Raw genomic sequence first — 24,755 nt, forward strand, 5'->3', positions numbered from 1 at the left:
CAGTGAAGCACCATCATTTAAGGGGCAGATGGTAAATGGTTTGATTCAGAAATTTGATTTTCTATTATAAAAGTATCTAAAATGGTTAGTAGAATTTTTCCTTAGCTCCATCTAGTTTTGAGTCTTACAATAATAACTTGTGTTTTCTTTCTAGTGTATCTCAACTATATAAATTAATTTATTAACTGGAATTTTAAGTGGAGCATTAAAAGAATCTCTTAAGTTTGACCTTACCTATTACAGATACATATTTTCATGGAAAATATGGTTATTTATGGAAAAATTAAGATGTACATTAATTTTTTATGTACATATGAATGTACATTTTCCACCTGTAGTATTTTATGTATAAATAAACCATTCTATAAATTTCAGGTGAAGTCTTTAAGTATAATTGTGTGGTGCCTCATAGGTGAATAGTTCTGGCAGCACTGTATTCCAATTGTTGAAATATAGGTTTGAGAAAATAGTAATTCCAATTTCTTGATGTTATGTGTATGAGTGTGCAGTGTATAAATTAATATGTAGCACCTCAGCATAGGTTTCTTATCTGTATTCCAGAGAGGTTTTATTTTTTTAACTTTGGTCTTTATTTCTATGTGCCTTTCCTGTTAGTATGGAATGGTGTTTCTGCCAGTTTTCATGATGTCAATATCTATGTGGAACTTGCTTTAATTTGGCTAGCCTTGGACTGTTTATCAACTGATAATGAACTGAGTGTTCCAGAAATATATCTTCTTCTTAGTAAGAAGTACAATTATAGATTGCAGTCAGACAGATTATTAATGTAAGAGAGTTTACAATGTAAGGATGGGAATAGCCTACATGTAAACAAATTATAAAGTGTTGAGCTTTATGGCATTTTATAGCTTCTTTATCTTACAGGAAAACCAATCTATGTTTCACAGAAAATCTTGATCAGGAATGTGAAAACTCAGAAGCAAAATTTATCTAACCCAACATTCTGTTCAGTAGTTATTGAAAAAGTTGGAAGGGATAAGTGGAAAGCCTGTTTGTAATAACTGCTCCTATCTTTTCCTCTTCCTGTTCTCTAGAAAAGACCTAGCAGGTGGACTAATACTATCAGCAAGCATGAAGTACTGTGTCTATAGCTGCAAAAGTCACACAAACTAGATTTTCATACACTTGCAGGTTAAATTATGTTCTTTCTAAACAATTTTGTGGGTGAAAATAATTTGCCAGCTCTTATAAGAGATTGCAGAGGAAAATTCACATTATTGTATCAGTCAGGATAGGTTAGGTTATATTGTGACAGCAAACAACCCTTTCATTGTGGGTTCTTTGGAAGGCAAACTTTGAGATGTAATTTAGTGTTCAGAATACTACTTAGATCCTGGCTATCAACACCTGAGGAAGTGAGGTGGGCAAGATTGGGCAGAGGGAGAAGGCAGACTTAACATCCCCAGCCAACCCCATGGGGGAACTCTGGAGTTGAAATGACCCATATGAGTTATCCCTCTTTAGCATGAAATGGCTTGGCCTTGATCAGTGACTGTGTGAGAGTAACCCAGGAAGGTAGAACCTTGGGAGAGGAAGCTCTCTATAGCGAAGGAAATCTTTGCCAGGGCTGGTAGCTGTAGGTTGTCTACTGATAACAATACTGCAACAGACACCTGAAGGGGTGTCTATGCAGTGCATAGTTTGTTTCTTATGCCACACAAATTCACTTCTTCAAATATATGTTTTGAATAGCTCCTCCAGGATTCTAGTGGGCATTTCTTCCTGGATGATACTGAGACTACCATTACTCTGGCTTTTGCAGCTGGTCTCAGGGCTGCAACTGTTCCTCATCATTCTTCCCAATCCCCAGCCCCTGGTAACAACTAATCCTTTTGTTTCTATGCATTTATCTGTTCAGAATATTTCATGTAAATGGACTCATACAATATGTGACCTTTTGTGTCTGGCTTCCTTCATTTAGCATAATGTTTTTAACATTCATCCACATTTTAGCATGTATTAGTACTTCATTCCTTTTTGTGGCTGAATAATATTCCATTGTGTGGTTATACCATGACTTGTTTATCTGTTCATCCATTGGTGGACATTTGGCTTGCTTCTATCTTTTGGCTGTAGTGTTGCTACGAACATATCTGTACATTTTTTTGTTTGAGTACCTGTTTTGAATTTTGTGGGGTGTATACCTAGGTGTGGAATTGCTGGGTCATATGGTAATACTATGTCTAACTTTTTGAGGAACGGCTGGACTGTTTTTCACAATGATTGAACCATTTTACATTCCCACCAGCAGTGTATAGTAGTCTCTTGTATACTTTTGATACCCTCTCTTGTTCCAAGTTCTTTCCCTCAGGCTATTCCCAATTACTGTCTTTGCTATAAGCATAAATACTTCTTAGCTTGCTTTTTTCTATTCTTCCCATTTGAAAAGCAGAAGAGGCAGAAATTTAAAGAAAATTAAGGAGACTTTCAGTTAAGCAGTTTGAACATAAGTTTACTTCCATTCCAAGCTACTTCCTAAAACTCCACTTCAACCATCAGTAAAGAGATTAAGAGGCAAAAATTATTAAAAATAATGATAGCATTAGAGAAGAAGGATGTTAAAAATTTTTAAAGTTAGAAAGTAGCAGATGAACTGATGTTAACTGCCTTGGAAGATCTAAGGTAGCTGAAATCTAAGACAGTATTCAGAAAGAATACATTTACACTATGGAAGCCTAAGAATTCTCAGAAATTTGAGTTACCAGGTCTTCTGAAAATAGTGTTGCTTCTGGGCCTGAAAACAGAAAGTTTAGAAATTTTTACAATTAGCCATTAAATCCCAAATCCCCTTTTCCATTCTGTGCAGCTGAGTATTTAGTGCCTCTTCCATTCTGATAGAAGAAAATAATCTCCTGAGTATTTAGTGCCTCTTCCATTCTGATAGAAGAAAATAATCTCCTCTCTGTAGAAGCTGAACCAAGGCACTCTGTATTTGGGTTATCAGAACATGCCTGAGGGTCTAGACACCATTTTGAAAACAGTGAGATTAAGTGAAAGTATACATACTTAAAAATGAATCATTTAGTGCCCTTATTCTTTTAGTTCCAAGAATGCTATAAGCCAGGTTTATAGTTTGTAGGCAGGAGATTAGAGGATTTACCTCAAGGGCTCTAACCAGCATAAGAGAAAGTACCTACAAATAAATTTGGGAGTTTCTTACTAAAATGGTCCTACTTGATCAGAAGCCTTAATAGTCAACATGTCTTTCTCAAGCACAAAATCTTCAGCCAGCTTTGTTAGTGCCTCTTAATTTTGAGTTGGCATTTTGCAAAAAGCTACTAAATTTGACCAGAGCATCAAACAAAATTGGACAAAAAAAGGAAAAAAAGAAAAAAATTTGAGGAAATTGAGATAATGCAGGGAGAAGATTACAACTTTAATCTCTATGGATAGAAGATGTTAGATTCATGAAGCAAGAATGGAAGACTATTAAAAAATGCAGAAAAAGCACTCTTAGAAATTAAAAATGGGATGATGACTTGAAATAGGTAAAACTCTGAACACCATACAAAAATACACCAAAAATGAGTTGTGAACAAGCTTTTTATTGCTGCAGCAGGCTCAGAGGAATTCTTTCCAAAGTCTGAGCCCCCAATATCCTTTGTCTCTAGATTATATAGGCTAGCAAGCAGGGTGGAGTTGCCATGGGAACAGACAGGGACAGCAGAACTTGCAGGTTGGGCATTGCTGTGGGAACAGACAGGGGCAGTGCTATAAGCTCTAGCTAGTAGCTGATTTCTTTTGTCTGGAAAGCAGGTGGGCCTAGGCATGCCTGGACATAACTAGGCAGATGCAGCAGATATTTCGTTTCACTACCCCTTTCAGAAAGCATGTTTTTACACATTCTTGAGAGTACACAAATTCATAAAGTTATTTTAGTAAGGAAATATATAGTACTGGGGCCACTCTTATGAACTACCTCAAAATCAAGAGATGAATTGAATAGAAAATCAAGAATATTCTTGAAGGTATCATGAACAAAGGACAGCTGGAAAACAGGATAAAAGATAAGAAATTTAAGAGTATTCCAGAAAACTTGAAATCTGAGTAGTAGAAGTTATAAAAATAAAAAAACAATAAAGAAAATTTAGAAAGAGAGTAAATTATCAAATAAATAATTCAAGAAAAATTTCCAGGAGCAAAGTTTATGCATGTTTCAATACTTATGATATATACAATATTATAATTTGTAAAACTTTATATTAATATAAATGATACATTATATGTTGCTCTGCAACTTGCTTTTATCATTTGATTCTTTGAGATTTATATTTATTTATGGCACTATTGTCCACTTTAACCATGTTAGAGTATTTCATTTTATGATTATACCAAATCATATTTATCCATTAAATTATTAACGGTTGTTTTTCTTTTCAGATTTTTACTATTACAAGCCATGTTGGTATGCTCACTGTTATATAGATATTCTTGCGTGCATATTTTAGAGTTTCTCTAGGTATATGTCTAAGAAAATTACTAAGTTTAAGGAAAGTCACAACTTCAATTTACTAGATTTTGCTAAATTGATCCCCAAAACAACTACACTGACTTACACTCACACCAGCAGTACATGAGGTACCTACAGTCTCTCCAACATGTAGCTCTAGCTAACTTTTTAATATTTACCAGTCTGATGAATGGTTTATTTTACATTTTTCCAATTACTGGTGACATCAAGCATATTTGCACTTTAAGAGAGCATTTATTTTTACTCCTCTGAGAAATTACTGGTCAAATATTTTGCCCAATTTTCTAACTGACTTTGTCTTTTTCTTAGTGATTTGAAGAATCTTTAATAGATTCTAGATACTAATTATTTGTTGTGTATATGCATTACCATATCTTCCTTTATATTGTGATTTATCTTTTCAGTTACGTTATGGAGTCTTATTTCACAGAAATTTGAATTTTAACTTGGTAAAATTTATCATTTGATCTTTGCTTTTTAATTTCCTAAACCAACAAATTTAAAGATAATCTCTTTTAACATTTTCTAAAACTTTTATATTTTTGGCTTTTACTATTTTGGTCTTCAATCCATTTGAAACTTATTTTTGCATATGTTTTAGCTAACTTAATTTTTCCCATATTCTCAATTTTCCCAGAACCATTTTGAACATTTATTTTTAACCGTCTAATCTGTACACTGCTTAATTATTTATTGTTGTAGCTGTTTGTATTAGCAGAGTTTTCTGTGGAAATAGAACTAACAGGAGGTAAATGTAAATATTATGAGATTTTTATAATTGCCTCATGAGAATGTAGGGATGGGCAAGTCCATATTTCATAGGGGCATGCTACAAGCTGGGAACTCTGATGAAATCTTTGAAGATTTCCCCAAGAGAAGCAGGCTAGCTGAAGTAGAGATGGAAATTCTCTCTTCTGACTGCTGAAATCACCACTTCTCTCTTGAAAGCCACCAACTGACTGAATGAGTCAGCTAGAAAGGATTTGTTCTTATATTTACTTCCTTATTCTAAATGGCTGGCCTAGTTCTCACTTTCAGACAATACCTATTGAGTTCCTTAAATTAAGGAAGACTTAGCTCTTTTACACACATGCACATACACTTCCCATCCCTCCATAATTTTGTTTTAATCAATATGAATTATTATATGATATTTTATTCATAGCTAATCCACGTAATATACTATGATTACATTTTTATTTTGAACAATATTTTACATTCCCCACAAATTACTTTTGCATTCTTTTGCTTAGTTTTGTATGTATCTACTGCTTATTCATCCCCAGCCCTTTATCAGATCTGTGCATCTCTTCTCAATATTTTCTAGTACACCAAGTACTTCTTGGAACCATCCCTCCTGAAACTCCATTCTTTTTATCCAATCTGAACTCACTGCTCTCTTGTACTCTACATCATCACAAGGATTCCCTTCCATGTTTCCCACCTATTAGATGTTCTATAGATTCATGTGTATCTAATTTTATTTATTTATTGAATCCCATACTTCAATAGGAGATATAACTCCATAGCTTCCTGAGTAAGTATACACTGGAGGTAAATTCTGAAACCTTACAATTCTGAAAACAACTCTATTCTACTCTAAGACTTATGTGATGGTTTTACTGAGCTCAGAATTCTAACTTGGAAAGATTTTCAGATATCCAAGGTATTATGCCACTGTCTTTTGGCTTCTAGCATTGCTTTTGGAAATCTATATGCTCTGATTCCAATAACTTATTTGATCTATTTTTTTTGTCTTTCTAAAAACTTCTAGGGTCTTCTTTCTATCCCCAGTTTTCATGATGGACTTTGTTGTATTTTTATATCCAATTTTTCTGGAGTTCAGTGGCTCTTTCATTTTAAAACATTCATAATCTAATATAGCATAGTGGTTGCTTTTAAGAAGGCAGAAATGAAGAAAATAGATTTGGGGAGTGAGTATACATGGACCTTCACCCATATCTGTAATATTTTATTTTTTGGAAAAACTCCAGGGTAAACATGATGAAATGTTGGGTCTTGACAAATCTCAGTAATGATATATATATATATATATATATATATATATATATATATATATATATATATATATATATGTAGGCAATTAATGCTATTCTTTAGACTAGTCACTGTGCTGAAAAATTTTATCTTTTTCCCAAAAGAATTTGAAGAAATCTTCAAAAAAAAGCCCAACTTAATACTAGTTTTTGTTCTTTCAGCTCTTTTTCCTGACTCATTTCTTGGATGGTTGTTTTGAGCAGTCCTTGAGAATCTGCTTTCCTTTCATCCCTCTGTGTGGACTGTTTTGGATGCTAGGCCAAATTACATACAGTTTAGCCCCAGATAAACTCAAGCTGTTGGGTTACTCTCTTTTCTGAACTCCAGGTGTCCTGATATGACCTTGAAGTTCTTCCTTTTGGAGATATATATTTTTTTAATAAATTGGTTTCTGAAAGTTCTACTCTTTCATCGGACTCACTTTCTTTTCTGTTTAACTTTCTTGAAGCATATTCAGTGGCCTGATTCTCTGGTTTCATACAATAATCAACTTTGTAAATTTCTAAATCAGTAGCCTTGTGAATTTTAAGTGTGTTTGTGTGTGTGGGTGTTGGGGTTGTGTGGAAGTATTGAGATCTATCTGTCTTATCTTATTTGCTCTCCCTAATATTTCCATCTCTTTCTTTTTCAGACTATGCCCCTTATTATATCGGCTCCCTCACCCCCAAATAGGAATAATCTTTCAGAATCCTAAGTATATTTTTATAATATCGCATGTTCATAAACATAAATTAAGGAAAAACAGTGGTAATCAAATGGACCTTGGACAACACACTAAATTTCTCCTGGGTCTAATTTTTCATTTCTAACATATGTAATCCCTGCTCAATAAACTTAAGTGTTCTTGTAAAGAACATTTCAAAGAATATAGACAAAAGCACTTTGGAAGGGCTATATACGTGTGTAGACTATTTCTTAAATGAATTCTAAGATGTAGAATTAGCAGATGATTTGCTTTCATGTTTAAGCCTCTATAATAGTATTTCCAAAAACATAATCCTTCAGAACATTGGTACTTGGGATGCTAATAGTATAATGTGAAAAATACTGCTATGAATGAAACATTGGGAATATGCTGGGTTAAATAAAGTTTAATAATTTCCCTGGATTGGGGAATTTGTATTCTTTGAAATATGCTTTAGGAACTGTATCTCAATGTATTTATATTGCTTTTGGTCTTCCAGCTTCATTTTCTAAACTGTGATTTTGGTGTTTTATCATTTTTTGATCTTCATTAGTGTTCTAGTTTGCTAACTGCCAGAATGCAATATACCAGAAACAGAATGCCTTTTAAAAGGGGGAATTTAATAAGTTGCGAGTTTACAGTTCTAAGGCCGAGAAAATGTCCCAGTTAAAACAAGTCTATAGAAATGTCAATCAAAGGTATTCATCCAGGGAAAGATACCTTGGTTCAAGAAAGCCGATGAGTTCAGGGCTGTTCTCTAGTGAGAAGGCACATGGCGAACGTAGTCAGTTTCTCTCTTGGCTGGAAGGCCACATGGTGATCACGGTCAGGGCTTCTTTCTCATCTGGAAGGGCACATGTTGAACATGGCATCATCTGCTAGCTCCTTCTCCTGGCTTCCTGTTTCATGAAGCTCCCCGGGAGGCATTTTCCTTCTTCATCTCCAAAGCTCTGGCTGATGGACTCTGCTTCATGGTGCTGCAGCTGCAGTGTTCTCTGCTCTCTCTGACTCTCTTATTCTCCAAAATGTTTCCTTTTATAGGACTCTAGTAAATCATTCAAGACCCACCCAAATAGGTGGAGACATATCGTCACCTAATCCAGTTTAACAACCACTCTTGATTAAATCACATCTCCAGGGAGATGATCTGATTACAGTTTCAAACATACATTATTGAATAGGGATTATTCTGCATTTATGAAATGGGATTTAGATTAAAACATGGCTTTTCTAGGGTACATCCATCATTTCAAACCAGCACAATCAGTAATGATATTGAATTAAAACCAAATTTATTATTAGTGTTAAAGATGTAATTAACTTAAATTCATTGAAATTTTAACTTTTATAGCTAATTGTATTTTAGATTATTTTCTTTTTCCTAAGTGCTTCTGTGCTGCTAAAAATAAATTAACCTTGTTTTGCCATGGTTATTATACTTATGTGTTTTTATTAAATACCAAGGCTTGCCTGGTAAATATGGCATGTCTAAGAAGATGAACTCTTAAATACTGTCGAGAGAAAGTAGTATTTAAGATTGCTGGCTACTGAATGTTAAATTATTTGAAATCTGAATATCTATGTTAATATACATATGTGTCTATTTTGAGGGTATATTGAAATGATGTATTTCTTCTTGACCATTTTGTTTTCATAGTCTTTATACAGCTCATAAATTATTTTTTTTTCATTTTTATGTAGCTTGCAACTAACTTTGCAACTAAACCCATTCTCATCTATAAAATAAAACCTATTCTTTTGAAACATTAAATAATTAAAGTGATTTAAATGATTTATTCTGATAATTCTGTTTTCAGGAATTTTTTTAGTGAATAATATGTAATCTGTTTATTTTTTTATGTATGCATATAAAATTTGATTTAATTTTCTATTTGGTTTGCCCTTGATTGAAATTCGTGAATTTTACTATATAAATCTTTAGTTTATTTAATAAAAATTGTATGATATTGAATTTATCTTCTAAAATAAAATACACCTAATTTTGTTCCTTTTAATTCTTTTTATTCTCATAAATTAAAGTTATTTGTGGGAATTTTAAGCAAAAGTTGTTTTTATTTAAGGAATTATGCTAGTTGAATAATGGTACTTCAACTTTTAATTCTACATTGTAGATCATGGAAAATTAACAAAGCCCAGTTTTTTGCTTCCTAATTTTAAGTGTTTCATCTTTAATTTAGCCAATGATTCTTTTGTAGTTTTTGTCTTGATTTATCTGTTCACTTCCTTTTTTGTTTTTCTGTTTTCTTTTTCCTAGCTTGTGATGAATGGAAAATATTACCAAAACCAAATCTTCATAGAGATGTCAATAGATTTGGACACTCTGCAGTTGTCATTAATGGGTAAAGAAGCACATTTGCAATTTTTGGAGGTCAAGAATATAAGTCATATCATGTACATGTTCTGTTATTTAAAAAAAACAAACTATGAATGAATGTCATTGGATTTTGTGTATCCCTGTTCTACTGTGGAATGCATTTTGGCTTGTTAACCATATCCTTTGTTCATTTTTTATTCAAATTGAATAAATGAAATTTATTGTTCAAATTTATTTAAGGGACAGGGGAAAAGAGACTACTTGCAGTCAAAGGAAAGATACTAAGATAAAACTTCAGATAGCTTTTTTGAAGCCATCCTGCATTCTTTCTTTTTTCCAGAGACTAGATAAAGAATGACTCTTCCTTAGAAATGATCAAAGTGAAATGAGACTAGCCCCATATGTCCTATTATGGAGAACAAGGAAAGTGGGAAGAATTAGATTTTCATTTAGTTTTGTCATTAATTCAACATGTCATTTTCGACAAGTCACTTAAGCTGTCTAATTTTAATATCCTCATATCCTTAGGGATTTGGAATGGATGACCTTTAAGTACCTTGTTTAAGTTAATATGATTTTATAATTCCCAAGGGAAAAATTGGTAGTTTAATTGGAGTGATGGTAAACAATGTGCTAGCTCAATTATTAGCTTAAAATTTGTAATTCTTAATGACATTTTATAAGATCATTTTATTACCGCCTTCTTCTAATTATGTAAAAAGCCTCCAGATTTACCACATAATGATTTGATACTAGAAGCAGCTAGAAATTAACCACAATAAAACTGTGTATCTGATATCAGTTTGTTTTTAAAGTGGTAATAATTGAAATTCAGAACGTTTTCATAATCATAAAACCTATAATAACCATCTCTGTTGGAATATTGTATTTGATTTTATTTTACATTCTTAAAAATTCAGGATATTCCTGAAGCATTTCTTTCGCAATTTATAAATTAATGATATTTCTAGAAATACAAATTATGATGTTTCGAGGACATATCAAACTACTTTGGTATTGGTAGTATTAATAAATTCAATATTTGTTTAGACTTCTCTTCAAATTGAATTGTTGAAAATACTTTTGATTATATTAGTCTTGTTTTTTTATTTTAAAAGAGAAAAGAAAAACATCATAAGAATAACTCTATATCTAATTCTAAAATTCTGTATCTGTTTTAAAGACTTATAATCCTAGATAGAAATTCTGAAGTATATGCTACTAACCATGTGTATAGCTATTATATATTTCTTAAAAAATTATCTCTCACCTTATTAAAACTGTTGTTACTTTCCTGATCTTTGTTCCTTCACCTTTCTTGCAATAGTAATTGACACAGAGGTTATAAAGACTTAATGTTTTCTTAATATATTGAAATTTTATCTGGAAAATCTTCAGTTAATCTCATAACAACTCACCTGGTGTTTCACATCATACCATATGTTAGAAATTTTATTTTAAAGAACACAGTTGACACGAGTATTTAAAAATAATGTTAAAATATATTTAACATTAAATATACTTCTAAAATTAAATTATGTTTAATTTTAGAAGTATATTAAGCAGAAACTTTCTTTAATATTTTCTTTAAGAGTCTTATTTTGTTTTTTTGTAGGTCCATGTATATATTTGGGGGATTTTCTAGTGTCCTCCTTAATGATATCCTTGTATACAAGCCTCCAAATTGCAAGGCTTTCAGAGATGAAGAACTTTGTAAAAATGCTGGTCCAGGGATAAAATGTGTTTGGAATAAAAATCACTGTGAATCTTGGGAATCCGGAAAAACTAATAATCTTACAGTAAAGTGCCCTCCTAAAACAGGTAAGGTTTCTTTTTTCCCTTTCTGGCAAACAAACTCTACTTTGCTAGAAGTTGAAAAATGTATCCAGCTTATGAGAATTACCCTAGTAGCTTTCAGAAATTAAATATTTATAATTCTGTAGTTAGAATTCTAATGTTTGAACTTAGTAGCAATTATTAATATCTTTGTTAGCTATTTTGTTTGCTTTTTTGAAATCTACATATTTATATATATCAATATTTTTATAAGTAAGTCTTTCACTATATGTATGTTTTTGTTATGAAAGTAGAAAAATGCTTTCAAATACGTAATTTCTAAGAATTACTGTGTGCTTCTAATAAATGAATTGAAGTAATTTATTCTGCATTTGGTAGCTTTTTTCTTCCTGAATTATTGACACACTAGACTGTATAGACTAAAACAATTTCTAGAATTTGATGATTAATGTTCTGTTTTTATAATCCTTATAAAAATGTTGAGTAAATAAATCAGACAGGAAAAATTACCAGTAAGTAATAAAATGAATGCTTATTTATTCATTTATTTATGATTTAGATATAGAATATTCTATTTTCTTTAAAACAGTGAGGCCTTTTGCACATTTGATGCTGCGTTTTACAGATGTATTTAAGCATTTTACCAATTTATATAACTCAGTTGTCTCTAAATATCTTTAAGAAGAGTGAATTTATAAACATGAATTTTCTTTTACCATTAATATTTTTTTTAATTGTGAAAAATAACATATATACAAAAGAGCAATACATTTCAAAGCATACCACAACAATTAATTGTAGAACAGATTTCAGACTTTGGTATGGGCTACAATTCCACAGTTTTAGGTTTTTACTTCTAGCTGCTCTAAGGCACTGGAGACTAAAAGAAATATGAATATAATGTTTCAGCAGTCATACTCATTTGTTAAATCCCATCTTCTCCGTTATAACTTGTCCTTCTCCTCTGATTTTTCTCCCACTCTTTAGGGTTATCTGGGCTAAGTTCATTCTAACTTTTTCATGTTGGAAAGGGCTGTTGATAATATGGGATAGGGGGATGGAACTAGTTGATGTTCTGAAGAGGTAGCCCCTCTGAGTTTCAGGACTTACCTGGCCTAGGACTCATTTGGAGGTTGTAGGCCTCTGGGAAGTAATCATGGGGCACGGAACCGTTGTAGAATCTCAGATAAAGCCCTATGTGTTCCTTAGGGTTGGCAGGAATGGTTTTGGAAGGGGTTTGGCAAACTATGATAGGTAGCAATGTCTAGCAGAAGCTTGCATACGAGTGGCCTCCAGAGTAGTCTCCTGACTCTGAATTCTCTCAGCCACTTTTGGTCAGGACGTCCATTGTTGATTCCATGGTGTCAGGGCCAGGCTTATCCCTGGAAGTCGTATTCCATATTGCCAGGGAGACTTTCACCCCTAGATGTCAAACATGATTATTTTAAATGATTTTTGGGGAATGTGTGTTAATACATTTTGTTCAGTAAAATACCTATAAATCCCTTTCCCCCCTTCCATATATGTAAGTTTAAATGGCTGTAGGATCCTGATGGACTGAATATTTAAGATGGCTGTATGAGGTATCTAAAACCCAGTAAATACAAATTACAAAGTTGAGTTCATAATGGAGAAACATTTTATATAAATATATTTTATTGTTCATTGTAAAAAATGGCTTGGGGATTCTTAAACAGATGTTAAGAAATGTGTGAATTAAGAAATGTTGACCTTTATTCATCGTGATGTGTTATATCTCCCATTTGTATTACAGCTGCTTCTGATGACAGATGTTATAGATATTCAGATTGTGCCAGCTGTACTGCCAATACAAATGGGTGCCAATGGTGTGATGACAAGAAATGCCTTTCGTTGAATAGTAACTGCAGTATGGTTAGTATTTATGGTTAAATGATGATGTAATTAGCATTACTGCTTTATAATTATTAGCTTACCATTTAAATAGCGCTGTACAAAATAGCAGTTACATAAGAGGACATTTAGAAAATAGGTAGGACATCATTCACATCTTAGTACATTGGTGCAAGACTTATTACCGGACTAGTTTGTTGCTCAAATTTGTCTGTACAGATTATGTTTTGTTTTCAGTAATTTTCAATTTTTTTCATTGTATGAGACTGGAAAAATTCTTTGAAAATCAATTTATAAAAAACCTTATAAATGTTGTCTTCTATGCTGATGGAAACAGGATTATATAGGTAAGTATTGAAATCACCTCTGTGGGATTCTTCTTCAGACATGCACTCATAGTGGTGGAGTCCAGGTTTTGTGTGTAAGTTACAGATTTTGTTTGTAAATTTAACCTGAGGAATTGAGAGTAGGAGTTTCTCATTTACCTGTCTTCACCAGGGTTCTCAGATTGAAGCAGTTTTGTGCCCTACAGTGTATTTGGCAATATCTAGATCCATTTTTGGTTGTTACTTTTGGGGGCTACTCCAGGTGTCTGATAAATAAGGGCCATGGATGTTTCTAAATATTGTGCAATGCATAGAGCAGCCATCCACACCAAAAAATTGCCTGGTTCAAAATGTCGGTAAGAAGGATGATTGAAAAAAAAATGACAAAACTTCTGTTTATGGTAGGTGAAAATGGATTAAGTAGCAAAAATTAACTTTTTTAAATAAGTAGCATCTAAACATCCCATGTTTACTAGATTATGTTAACAAATTGAAAGAAAAACATTTATAAGGTAGTATTTAGTAGGATTAAAAATTCTCTTACTGGGCTGTCACTTAAATAACTAAATAATGTGCATACAGATTTTCCAAATGATGTCTAAATATAATCATTGACTTTTCTTTTTATGCATTTTTATTAATCAATAAAAGTATGCACTTGTGTTTCAAAATACCAGCCAATCATAATTAAACAAAAGGTGAAAAAAATGGAGTTTGAAGACTAAGAAAAAAAATTTTATTGCATCATCTAATATAAATATATTACATATTTTATTTATGTAAACCTAAAATGTTTACATTTTATGATTCTGTTCTAAAATATTATCTGAAACTTAAAATGGAAAATTTACAACTATTGACACATAAGACTGAACCATTGCCTTCATAGATATTCTGTTGCCATATTTATTCCAGTGATATAATTTGCTTAAATAACAAGATGTACTTCAATTTTATTTGTTATAATATTAATGTGACATGACTATGCCTTAAACATTTGGATTACTTTTAAAATATGTATTAGTATTAGTTTAATGGGAGTTATTTTGGTGCATGAAGTAGAAATAGAAGTTAAGTAAAATAAGGCTTGGGGCACAAGGACTAAAGTGGGAATGTTTTTAGTAAAATTTGCTAGATTTAATTTAAATTTTGCTGGATAACCCTGGATTAGTTTGCATTTAGACATTTATGCTAGGTGAAAAAAACACATATAATATGTAAACTCATAAATTGTATTATGTAAATTACTACAGGTATTCAATTTAAAAAGTGGCCTATGGCTTTATATTTTCTTTTTGCTAATGGTATGCTAACAAGTAAAGCATTTGGTGTGATAGTGTAAGTGAGCAGATGGTACTCACTTATAATTTAGAATTTGAAATATAATGTGTCATTTAGACAGTTCTATCAGAACATCTAGTGATGAAGCTAAATAGATGCTAATGAGTACAGAAAGGTCTATGGTATTTTAATGTAACTTTTGTACATTGATACCTTATTTCATTATTTAGCAATATTTGCTGCAAGTTGAATATTTTGTCCTCTAATAGCTCAAATATTCTGCTGCTTCTCACTGATATTCATGTAAATATTTTTGAGTGAAGAGTAGTAGAGTAATGGTTACTCTGCGTAATCTGTTTGGTAATATACGTCTGATTCATTGGGCCAAAAAATGCTAGCCATGTTTCAGTCTAACAAGCTTTGTTATTGAAAATACTTGCATTAAGCTTTTATTTTTTTTTCTCTTATTCTACTATGTTGTTTAGCCATTCTGTTGACATTTCTGTAGGCTATTTTATTTATCTAGAGACTCAAGTAAATTTATTTCTTTTCAGTTACCTGGTAAATGTTTAGAATTATACTCTAATGATCACATATAATACTAAGGGTTATGTGCTACATGAGTCAGAAAAAAACAATGAGTCAGAAAAAATATTAATAAGAAAGTTTTTCTGTTCCTGATGAAGATGTGACGGTTGAATAAGAGTCATAGTATAATTTGGGATTTAAAGTAATATATCTTTTATGATTTCTTAAGATGAATAAACATAAGCATTAGTTGGTGTACTTTTAACCTGTTAATTTATAGTCAATGCAATTTGTTCTAAAAAACTCAACACCTTTGGAATGGAGGTGACTGCAAAACGTTTCATATAAGAAATATAAAGTAGCTGTGTAGGGTGGGCAATGGTGGCGCAGTGGCAACATTCTTGCCTGGCATGCCAGAGACCCAGGTTCAATTCCTGGTGCCTGCCCATGCGAAAAGAAAAAGAAAGTGGGTGTGTGGTGTAGTATATACCATACTGTAGTATAGTATAGTATAATAGCATAAACTACATGTATAGTAGTTTATAAATAAATATTTGGTGGGTGACTTTAAAAAAATCTAAGAGGATAAAAATTGCTTCAATCATTTTATATATATGAATAATTATAACTTAATTTTAAGTAAGTTTTAACCTAATTGACTGAAAATAGCTATTTAGCGCCTTTACATGAGAAGTAGAAGATTGGAGTGGGGCTCAGGGTACAGATACCTAATATTAAGTCCTTATTACGTCTTCTGTATTTTCCTGTCATAAACAAGAGTCACAGGAAGAGTTGAGCCAAAAAAGGTGATTTTCACAAGGTAGGTTTTATCATAGATATTGATATGATGTAAGGTATCTGAACCTGTTCAGATGTTCCGTGTTTTTGACCTTTAAACTTTGACCTCTCACTGCAGGAATTAATTGAAAAATGATTGAATTATATGGTAGGATTGGAAAAAAAGAAGTAACTTTCACAGTGTCTTTGCAGCCCCAGTGAAGGAAATATAATGAATAGATGCAGGATAAAGATCAATTAACCAAAATCATTGTTTAATGCCATGGTTGTAAAATTAGTTTGCTTTATTGTGAAAGGAATTTATTTTCTCAGCTTCAATTGGTTTTTGATAAAACATCTCTTTAACTTTTACTATTTTTAATTGCTGTTTCACTCCCATAGGGTTTGAATTATTATTTTATTAAGGCTAAAATTATTTCAGGTGATCATTAAGGAAAATGACTGTGAATCATTTTCAGTTTCAATAGAATAATTTCTGTATCAAATTGTGTTAATTTGTACTTTTTTCAATAAAGATTTATTCTTATTCATTAAAGAAATATTATTTGACTAATGAAATTAATAAGAGTGATTCTGATTCAGTAGAACTCGATTTGGCAGTAGAACTAGTATTTTCTTTTTTTTTTTTTTGCATGGGCATGCACTGGGAATTGAACCCAGGTCTCTGGCATGGCAGGCTAGAGTTCTGCCTGCTGAGCCACCGTGGCTTGCCCTAGAACTAGTATTTTAAAGTTGACCAGATGATTTATATATATATTGAAGTTTAAGAATTATCATTTTATCTTGAAAGATGAAAAATAACATGCTTTATCTTTCATTTTTTAAGTCTGTCAAAAACTACACTAAATGTCATGTGAGAAATGAACAGATGTGTAACAAACTTACCAGCTGTAAGAGCTGTTCACTAAATTTGAATTGCCAGTGGGATCAGCGACAACAAGAATGCCAGGCATTACCAGGTAATGATTTCAAAATTCAGTAAATGAGTTTTATATTCTGCAAATGATTACCATATGAGAAAAGGGCTTTTGGTAAGTACATTCCATTTTCTAAAATTAAATCAATACTGGGTATTATACTATAATATCTGTTTAATTTTTAATTTCAAGAAGTTGAGAAAGAAAGTTTTAAAATTGCATCGTTGTTTCTAATTCTTTTAAGGTGTTTACAGTTTCTTGTGTTTATTATATTATCAACTTCATCAGATTCCTTTTCAATTTTTTTAAAAAAGAAAATAATAAGCACCCAAGGCACATCATAGAGAATGAAAGGCAGTGATATATTTAATACAGGATGGAAACTAAAATGCAGTGTAACTTTATAGATCAGTGTGTTAATGGCACACAGCATTGCTAATTAGTGAACACTAGAAAATAATATTATAATGTATTTGTAAACCTGTGATTTAGGAAATAGAGGCTTTTAAAAGTTCAATTTAAACTCTCTATGAATGAACCATTATTACTGAATAATATGTTCAAAATTATTTGAACTTATTCAAATAATTGAATAATACCAGAATAGTTGTGTAAAACCAAATATTATTGCTTCTTTACTAAACATAATGCAAATGAGAAGAATTAAAGAACCCAGTTTATATCAAAACAGTATACCTGGACTATGGAACTCAGATTTGGAGGGCAATTAGCTGCACCTTCAGGAATAATGTTGTGATTGCTTTTATATGCTGGTTGTTTTTCCATTAAAATGATCTTATCTTATGTAAATTGAACCTTGGGACATAAATATAGCAGTGATTTTGTTGAGACACCACATGCCAAAATACTGGAATTTATGTGGGAAACTTAGCAAGTATATCACATTTTAAAGGATTTTAAAAGTCATAGCTTTTTTTTATGCTTAAGAATTAAAGAAAAAAAAATTGGACTTTTCTGTTCTCATTCTTCACCAAACCATTAGACAAAGTTTATTTATGAAATAATGTTATATACTTTGAAACGTTCATTAAAAATCATTTAAACACATATAGTAGTTGTTTATAGAATTCTGAAAAAATTGAAAAATATGTGTTTCTTTGTAATCTAAAAATAAAATACAAATATTTTTTTCCTAGCTCATCTATGTGGAGAAGGATGGAGTCATATTGGGGATGCTTGTCTTAGAATCAATTCTAGTAGAGAAAGCTATGACAATGCAAAACTTTATTGCTATAACCTTAGTGGGAATCTTGCTTCATTAACAACCTCAAAAGAAGTGGAATTTGTTCTGGATGAAATACAGAAATATACACAACAGGTAAGAACTATACTTGACTGTGTTTATGGTAATGTGCTGTGATAATCCCATAATTTTTGGAAGTGATTCATTTTTATTTATTTTTTAATGCATTATTCTTACCAAATCTTAGAACTAAAAGTGCAACTGATTATGAAATTGAACTGACAAAGGACTAATTCTGTATGTGTATTTGGTAATAAGATTTTCTAAGTTACCCATCTCATTACCTACCACATTAGTAACCTTGAAATCATCTCAGATGAATTAGCACGCTTTTAAAAAACTCTGCATGTAATTTAAGAATTTGTTTTGAAGTGTAGTTATTTTTTACATGTTCCTAATAAGAAAAATACCTTAGCAGTACTAAGATTTTTAATGTATGTGAAGTTATTGGAATATATAGCACTTGAAATTTCAGTGTTTTAGAGAGATGTTTTATGGAAAAGTAAAAAATGTCCTAGGAAATAATATGAAATTTTCATTTCATAAGACATTTCTAAAAGAAATTTGTAAATGGCATATTTATTTTCTGTTGTTGGAAGGTGAAAATATAGTTATCATAAAAGTAAGTTCATTGGTAGATTTGAAAATAATTTACTAAATCTAGCTTTTTTGTTTTGTTTTCTTCCTGAGGAACCAAATCTAGTTTTGAAATACCTGCTTTAGTTCATATATTTGTTTGAATTATATTAATATAATATAAATTTGTCATCAGAAAAACAAAATTTGAACTCATCCAATATAGATCAGGTAAATAATAAAGCTAAACAATAATAAATGCCTCACATTTTCAGTTTGTGCTGGATTTGACCCAGGGTTTAAAACTTACACACACACATATACACACACATGCACTCTATGGTAAATAATATAAAAGAGGCACAATTTGTATGCAAAAATAATTGAAATGTATCTATAATTTAAATATTACTTTGAAAATTATATTGGGCCAGAGCACAAGGATTTTAATCGGATCTTAGGTTATGGATTTTATTTGTACAAGTGTTCAGTTGATACTACAAAACTCCATCTCTGACAAAGATGATTTTGACTTGAAAATTTTTCATAGCAAATATTACCAATTACTTGTTTTAGAAAAACTTAAGAATCTTTCTTGATATCGCTTGGTGTAGCTGATTTTTAAGCAGCATTTTTAGATAGTACATCAAAATGGTAGAAAGCATTAATTCTAGACTGATTGCTTATGTCTACAATTTAGTAGTAAGTTAGCCTCGTCACCTCTAAGTTCTGCAACTATAAGCCAGGATAATAATAGTACCTACTTTTCATACTGAAATAGTGCATGTAAATAATATAGTTAGATTTTATTTTTGAAAATCAAAGTATTACGATTATTATTGTTTTTTAATAGAAGTAATTACTTTTGTACCTCTGTTTCTACTTCTGCTTTTACTGTATTTCCAGTAATCATTATGTAGAAAATGAATGCATAGGCCACTAAATGAATTTATTTGCTGAATGATTAGTTAATATTTGGCATTTGTTGTGAGAAAACGTTTGCCCCAGATAGGGGTTTTAATTTTTCATGCTTAAAAACAAATCTTTTTTTTTCCCCTTAAAGTTGTTGAGGACCTTTTTATCTAAGATCACTGCTAATTTATGATGAAGAATAGGAACGGATGTTAATGATTTTCTTTTTTCAAGAACAGGGAAACATACATCTTATTTTTAAAAAATGGTATAAGAATAGGTTATGTATAAATGTGAAAAAATTAGAGAGACAGACACATTCCCTTTTAAAATGTTTGCGTAGATATTCAGTTCACTGTTAATGCCTACCCTAAATTTTGTGGTAGTATTAGCATTTTTATCATGAATATCAGTAATGGATAATCTAATTTCTAATGCCAGTTTCCATCAATAGGGCCAATACCCCCAATTAATAAAATGACAAATTACCTATATACCTTCCCTTTTGTAAATATTAAAATGTTTTGAAATGTGTATGTTATAACAATATGAAACTTGCTAGCTGTACAATAAATTTCTTGTGTGCCTAGGATTAACAGAGTAAAAAAAATCTGTCATTAAATTTGTATAAACAGTGGTCTATAAAACCATTTTTGTGTGAACTGTAGCTATTATTTAGAGAAAGACAGGCTAGTTTTCATTTATTGAACACCTTCATTGTACTTGGCAATCTACTGTTTGCTGAGAATCTAGGAATTAAAATGCACTCACTCTTCTCAAATAATTTTGAAGGGAAAGAGACAAATATATTATACTGAAGTTTGATAATTGCAATGATAGGTGCCTACAAGATGCTATATGAAGATAGAAGATGAACATCTGACCATTAATGTGGATTTAAAGAGAGTTTCCTAGAGGAGTGCCCTACCTAAGTTTTACAGAACTTGCAGTTGGCCATCACATGAGGACATTTGTAAGGAGGCCAGAGAAGCTTCTAACTTTTTCTGAATCTGTCTTGTTTGAAAGCTACTAGAAGTTCCATATGACTGGAGGATAAGATGTATGTGGTAGTATACAGGAGAGAACTATTGGTTTTTATATTTTAGAAAAATGTATCAAGGTGTATTTCCTAAGTTTTATTTGTAAACATATAGAATACACAGCATAAGTTAAGATCTTTCTAAATTCTTGTGACATTTTCATTTCTTCGCAAAACATAAAAAACAGTTTTAATAAATATTTGAAAATTTATTTTACTGAATGCCTATCACTTTTTAAAAGGTATATTATAGGTAGATTCACTTTTATGTTTTAAAAAGTACTGGACTGGGCGGGCCGCGGTGGCTCAGCGGGCAAAGTGCTTGCCTGCTATGCCGGAGGACCTCGGTTCGATTCCCGGCCCCAGCCCATGTAACAAAAACGGAGAAACAGAATACAATAAAACAAGAAAATGTTTAAAAATGTTTCCCTTTCTTCCTTCCTTCCTTCCTTCTATCCTTCCTTCCTTCTCTCTGTCTTTCCTTTAAAAAAAAAAAAAAAAAAAGTACTGGACTATAGAATTAAAGCGTTCTTGCTTTTTTTCTTGTTTAAAATATATTTTTTCAATTTTTACCTAATAACCTTGAAATGAGATATTTTGAGAAGTTACATGTTTCAGGTTTCTTTGTAATGCTTGCTCATTTTGCTTGCTTGCTAACAATTATTTTTGAACTGTGATGAATGTAGACTGTATGTTTTGCTGACTAGTATGCCCTGTAAATAGAGAATGTTTTGTTTCACCAGAAAGCAGCGCTTTAGCCAGCTTTCAAAGGTGAAGAGTTCTTCAGAGTGACATTCCATTAAACATATCTCTATATAAAATGGATTACATCCTGAGTCATTGAAGTTGTGTAAACTTAATATAACCCTTCTTTGGCAAATAGCGATAAATTCATGCACTTTAAAGAGATATCTTGGGTCAAATGATCTTTTACTTATTGGAAATGACTAATAAAATGTTACATTGATTTATGGTTTGCTGTGGCAAATTTTCATCATATAGCAATTTATCTTTCATTTTCAATTGCCTGTCCACTTCATTTACTTAGTAATAGTTATTTTAAATGTTTTATCTGCTGCTTCATTTTCCTGTTCCTCTCTCCTTCCTCTCAGATTCTAATCATGATGAGTTAGGGAATGATATTTCATTTTAAATGACTTGTCTTTTCTATAAATAATTCAGAAATATAGGCAGAGTTGCTGTAATGTGAAGCACAGTCATTAATCTGAAATATCTATGCTGGATTGAATCCTGCTGTTATTATTAAGAACAGTTAAAATGTCATCTTTTTTTTGCTATAAAAATATCTTTCAGAATAATACATGAACTATATAATGATCACAATGTGACGCACCGTGTCTATCTTTATAATTAGTAACATATTTATTAAGTAACTTCTCTGTCTCAGGCTAGATGGGGAATAACTATCTCTGTTGTAATGAAGTTCGTTTAGCAAAATGTATTGACTAGCTATTAGGCGATATTGATCTACTGTCATAATGAGCACTTGTAAGATATTTTGATTTTATCCTAGAAATATTTCTTGAAGGTCTGCTATATAAAATTCATTGTATTTATATACTTTACAAATTTCCAGGTCTATGGCCATCTTTAAAACCTATCTAGAACCATTTGCTCAACAAATTTAGAATAAATACTGGATATAAATATCTTATTTCTATATTGTTAAAGACTTAGATGGGGAGACGTATTTTTCTCTACCCTGATGGGCCATTATATAAAGCAAAGGATAACTTGGTGTTTTGAAACCATTTAACATTGTAACATAATATTGGTAGTGTAGAATCTTAGAAAATTAATATGTTGTCATGTATATTGACATTGAAGTCCTTATAATTGAATAGAATTTTGTAAAGAAAGTAACTTGGACTAAGAATGTTTCATTATTTTTTGAGCACCATACAAATACAATTTAAAAAATTGGACTAATGATTAAATAAAATAAAGGATGTAAATATAGAATATGTTTTGTTTTCAAGCTAATTTTGAAATATTAGTGAGAACATTAGGAATATTTAGTTATATGATTATTTATATATGTGATATATTATATATATATTTATATAGTTTTGTGAATATATGTGATATTTGCCATCTTCTGTTAGTTAAAATTAGGTATTAGAGTCAGATTTTTCCAGTCTTCTTTATTTCTTTATTAATGAAAATAAATGATATTAATTTTTATGAAAATAAAATTTTTTTGTTTTCCAAATGTAATCCAAATGTAGTAGTATGAAGCTCAAATGCAGTAGTAGTGGTCTGAACTAGGAAAGAGGTAATAGTTCTTTCAGTCCTTTTACAAATCTATTATGAAGGACTCACACATATTCTATATTGTTTGTTGACTCGGTTTCTATTACTGCACAGTTCAGATAATAGCAATTTATCTTTTTAGATTTTTGTAAACCCATAACTGGTTAGACTTGTAAAAGGATTGGAAGTTGGAGTAGTGGCAACAGCTGCAACCATAGCAACATGTTGGTTTTTAATGATCCTACCTCTTAAGGTAGATATTTATCTTATATGTTTATATTCCCATTTTATAGAACAGGAAATCGAGGCTTACAAAGCCTAAATAACTAATCCCAAACATGTAGCTGAACATAGAATAATTTTAAAAATAATGCTCTATTCTACATTATTTTTCAAAATGTGCTAAAGTTGTTGATTACCCTTGGTACTAGAAGTCATTGGAAAAACAGTTCTATATATTTTCAAATACAATTCTTGATGATATGTACTATTTGCTAAGGAATATGATATGGTATTTTTATATCTAACTTTTTTAATGCCTCTTTCCTTATTGTTTACAGAAGGTATCACCTTGGGTAGGCTTGCGCAAGATCAATATATCCTACTGGGGATGGGAAGACATGTCTCCTTTCACAAACACAACTCTGCAGTGGCTTCCTGATGAACCAAATGATTCTGGATTCTGTGCATATCTAGAAAGGGCTGCAATAGCAGGTTTAAAAGCTAATCCTTGCACATCTATGGCAGATGGGCTTGTCTGTGAAAAACCTGTTGGTAAGCACAATAAACTAGTGTTTCTTTAAAAAAAAATGTTTGCAACTCCTTTTACCCCTGCCCCTTTCCATGGTGTGATAGTCTAGGCCTGAAATAATATTCACCATCTTTTTATGCTATTCTTCCTGACTTTTATGTAAATTTCATCTTCATCCACTTTCCCCACTTACTATTAATGATCTCACTATTAACTTGTAAAAAAATAACAAAATTTGCTTGTTTTATACAATCTCAATTTTTTTGTTGAAATTGTGGGATTATGAACATATGGTTGTAGTTACAGTATAGTAAGAATCAATTTTCAATTTATTAATTATTTTTACTTTCACGGTAGTAGTGTTTGAAGAAAGATTAGTTTTCAAGATTAAAAAATTTGATAATCCTTTAAATCTTGAATATCTGTTGTCTCTGTTGGAATCTATAAGGAATCAAGCATTTTTGTTACATCTTTTGAAATGGATTTTTGTTAAGTAAGAACAGAATATTTTTGAATTCTTTTTAAATACTGAATTTATATAAATATTTTATAGTAAATTTCTGTATTTTATTGATTGTTTATATCAAAAATATGTGTTCACTGATGATCTTATTTGATAAAGTGTAAAAAGTTTATTGAAAAATTGTAGCTAGAAAAGTAATGATAATTTACATAGTATTAAGCCAATAGACAGAAAAACTAAGTCATGAATATGATACTATTTATGTTTTTGAAATTATGCAACTTTAAATATTTTGAAAAGAATTAAAAATTTCCCAGGAGTTATAAATTTTCAAATTTGTGATAAACTTAAGAAATATTGACATGTTTATTTTCATTTAATCATGAT

General features: G+C 31.1%; 1 protein-coding gene across 5 annotated transcripts in view; it reads left to right on the forward strand.

Annotated features, from left to right (window-relative positions):
• The window catches only part of ATRNL1 (attractin like 1), a 931,221-nt gene that overhangs the window by 198,895 nt on the left and 707,571 nt on the right, over nucleotides 1-24,755 (forward strand). For all 5 annotated transcript variants that reach the window (XR_013161757.1, XR_013161758.1, XM_077126124.1 and 2 more), the window contains exons 11-16: nucleotides 9,511-9,595; nucleotides 11,186-11,391; nucleotides 13,142-13,260; nucleotides 16,999-17,131; nucleotides 18,247-18,428; nucleotides 23,715-23,928. Coding sequence is in view for 3 of the 5 variants with exons in the window: in XM_077126124.1 (XP_076982239.1) it covers nucleotides 9,511-9,595; nucleotides 11,186-11,391; nucleotides 13,142-13,260; nucleotides 16,999-17,131; nucleotides 18,247-18,428; nucleotides 23,715-23,928 (939 nt within the window). In the remaining 2 variants the exon portion in view is untranslated. The remainder of the gene's footprint in view (nucleotides 1-9,510; nucleotides 9,596-11,185; nucleotides 11,392-13,141; nucleotides 13,261-16,998; nucleotides 17,132-18,246; nucleotides 18,429-23,714; nucleotides 23,929-24,755) is intronic.

Source organism: Tamandua tetradactyla, chromosome 13 (genome assembly GCF_023851605.1).
Source record: "Tamandua tetradactyla isolate mTamTet1 chromosome 13, mTamTet1.pri, whole genome shotgun sequence".
In the NCBI taxonomy this organism is placed as follows: Eukaryota; Metazoa; Chordata; class Mammalia; order Pilosa; family Myrmecophagidae; genus Tamandua; species Tamandua tetradactyla.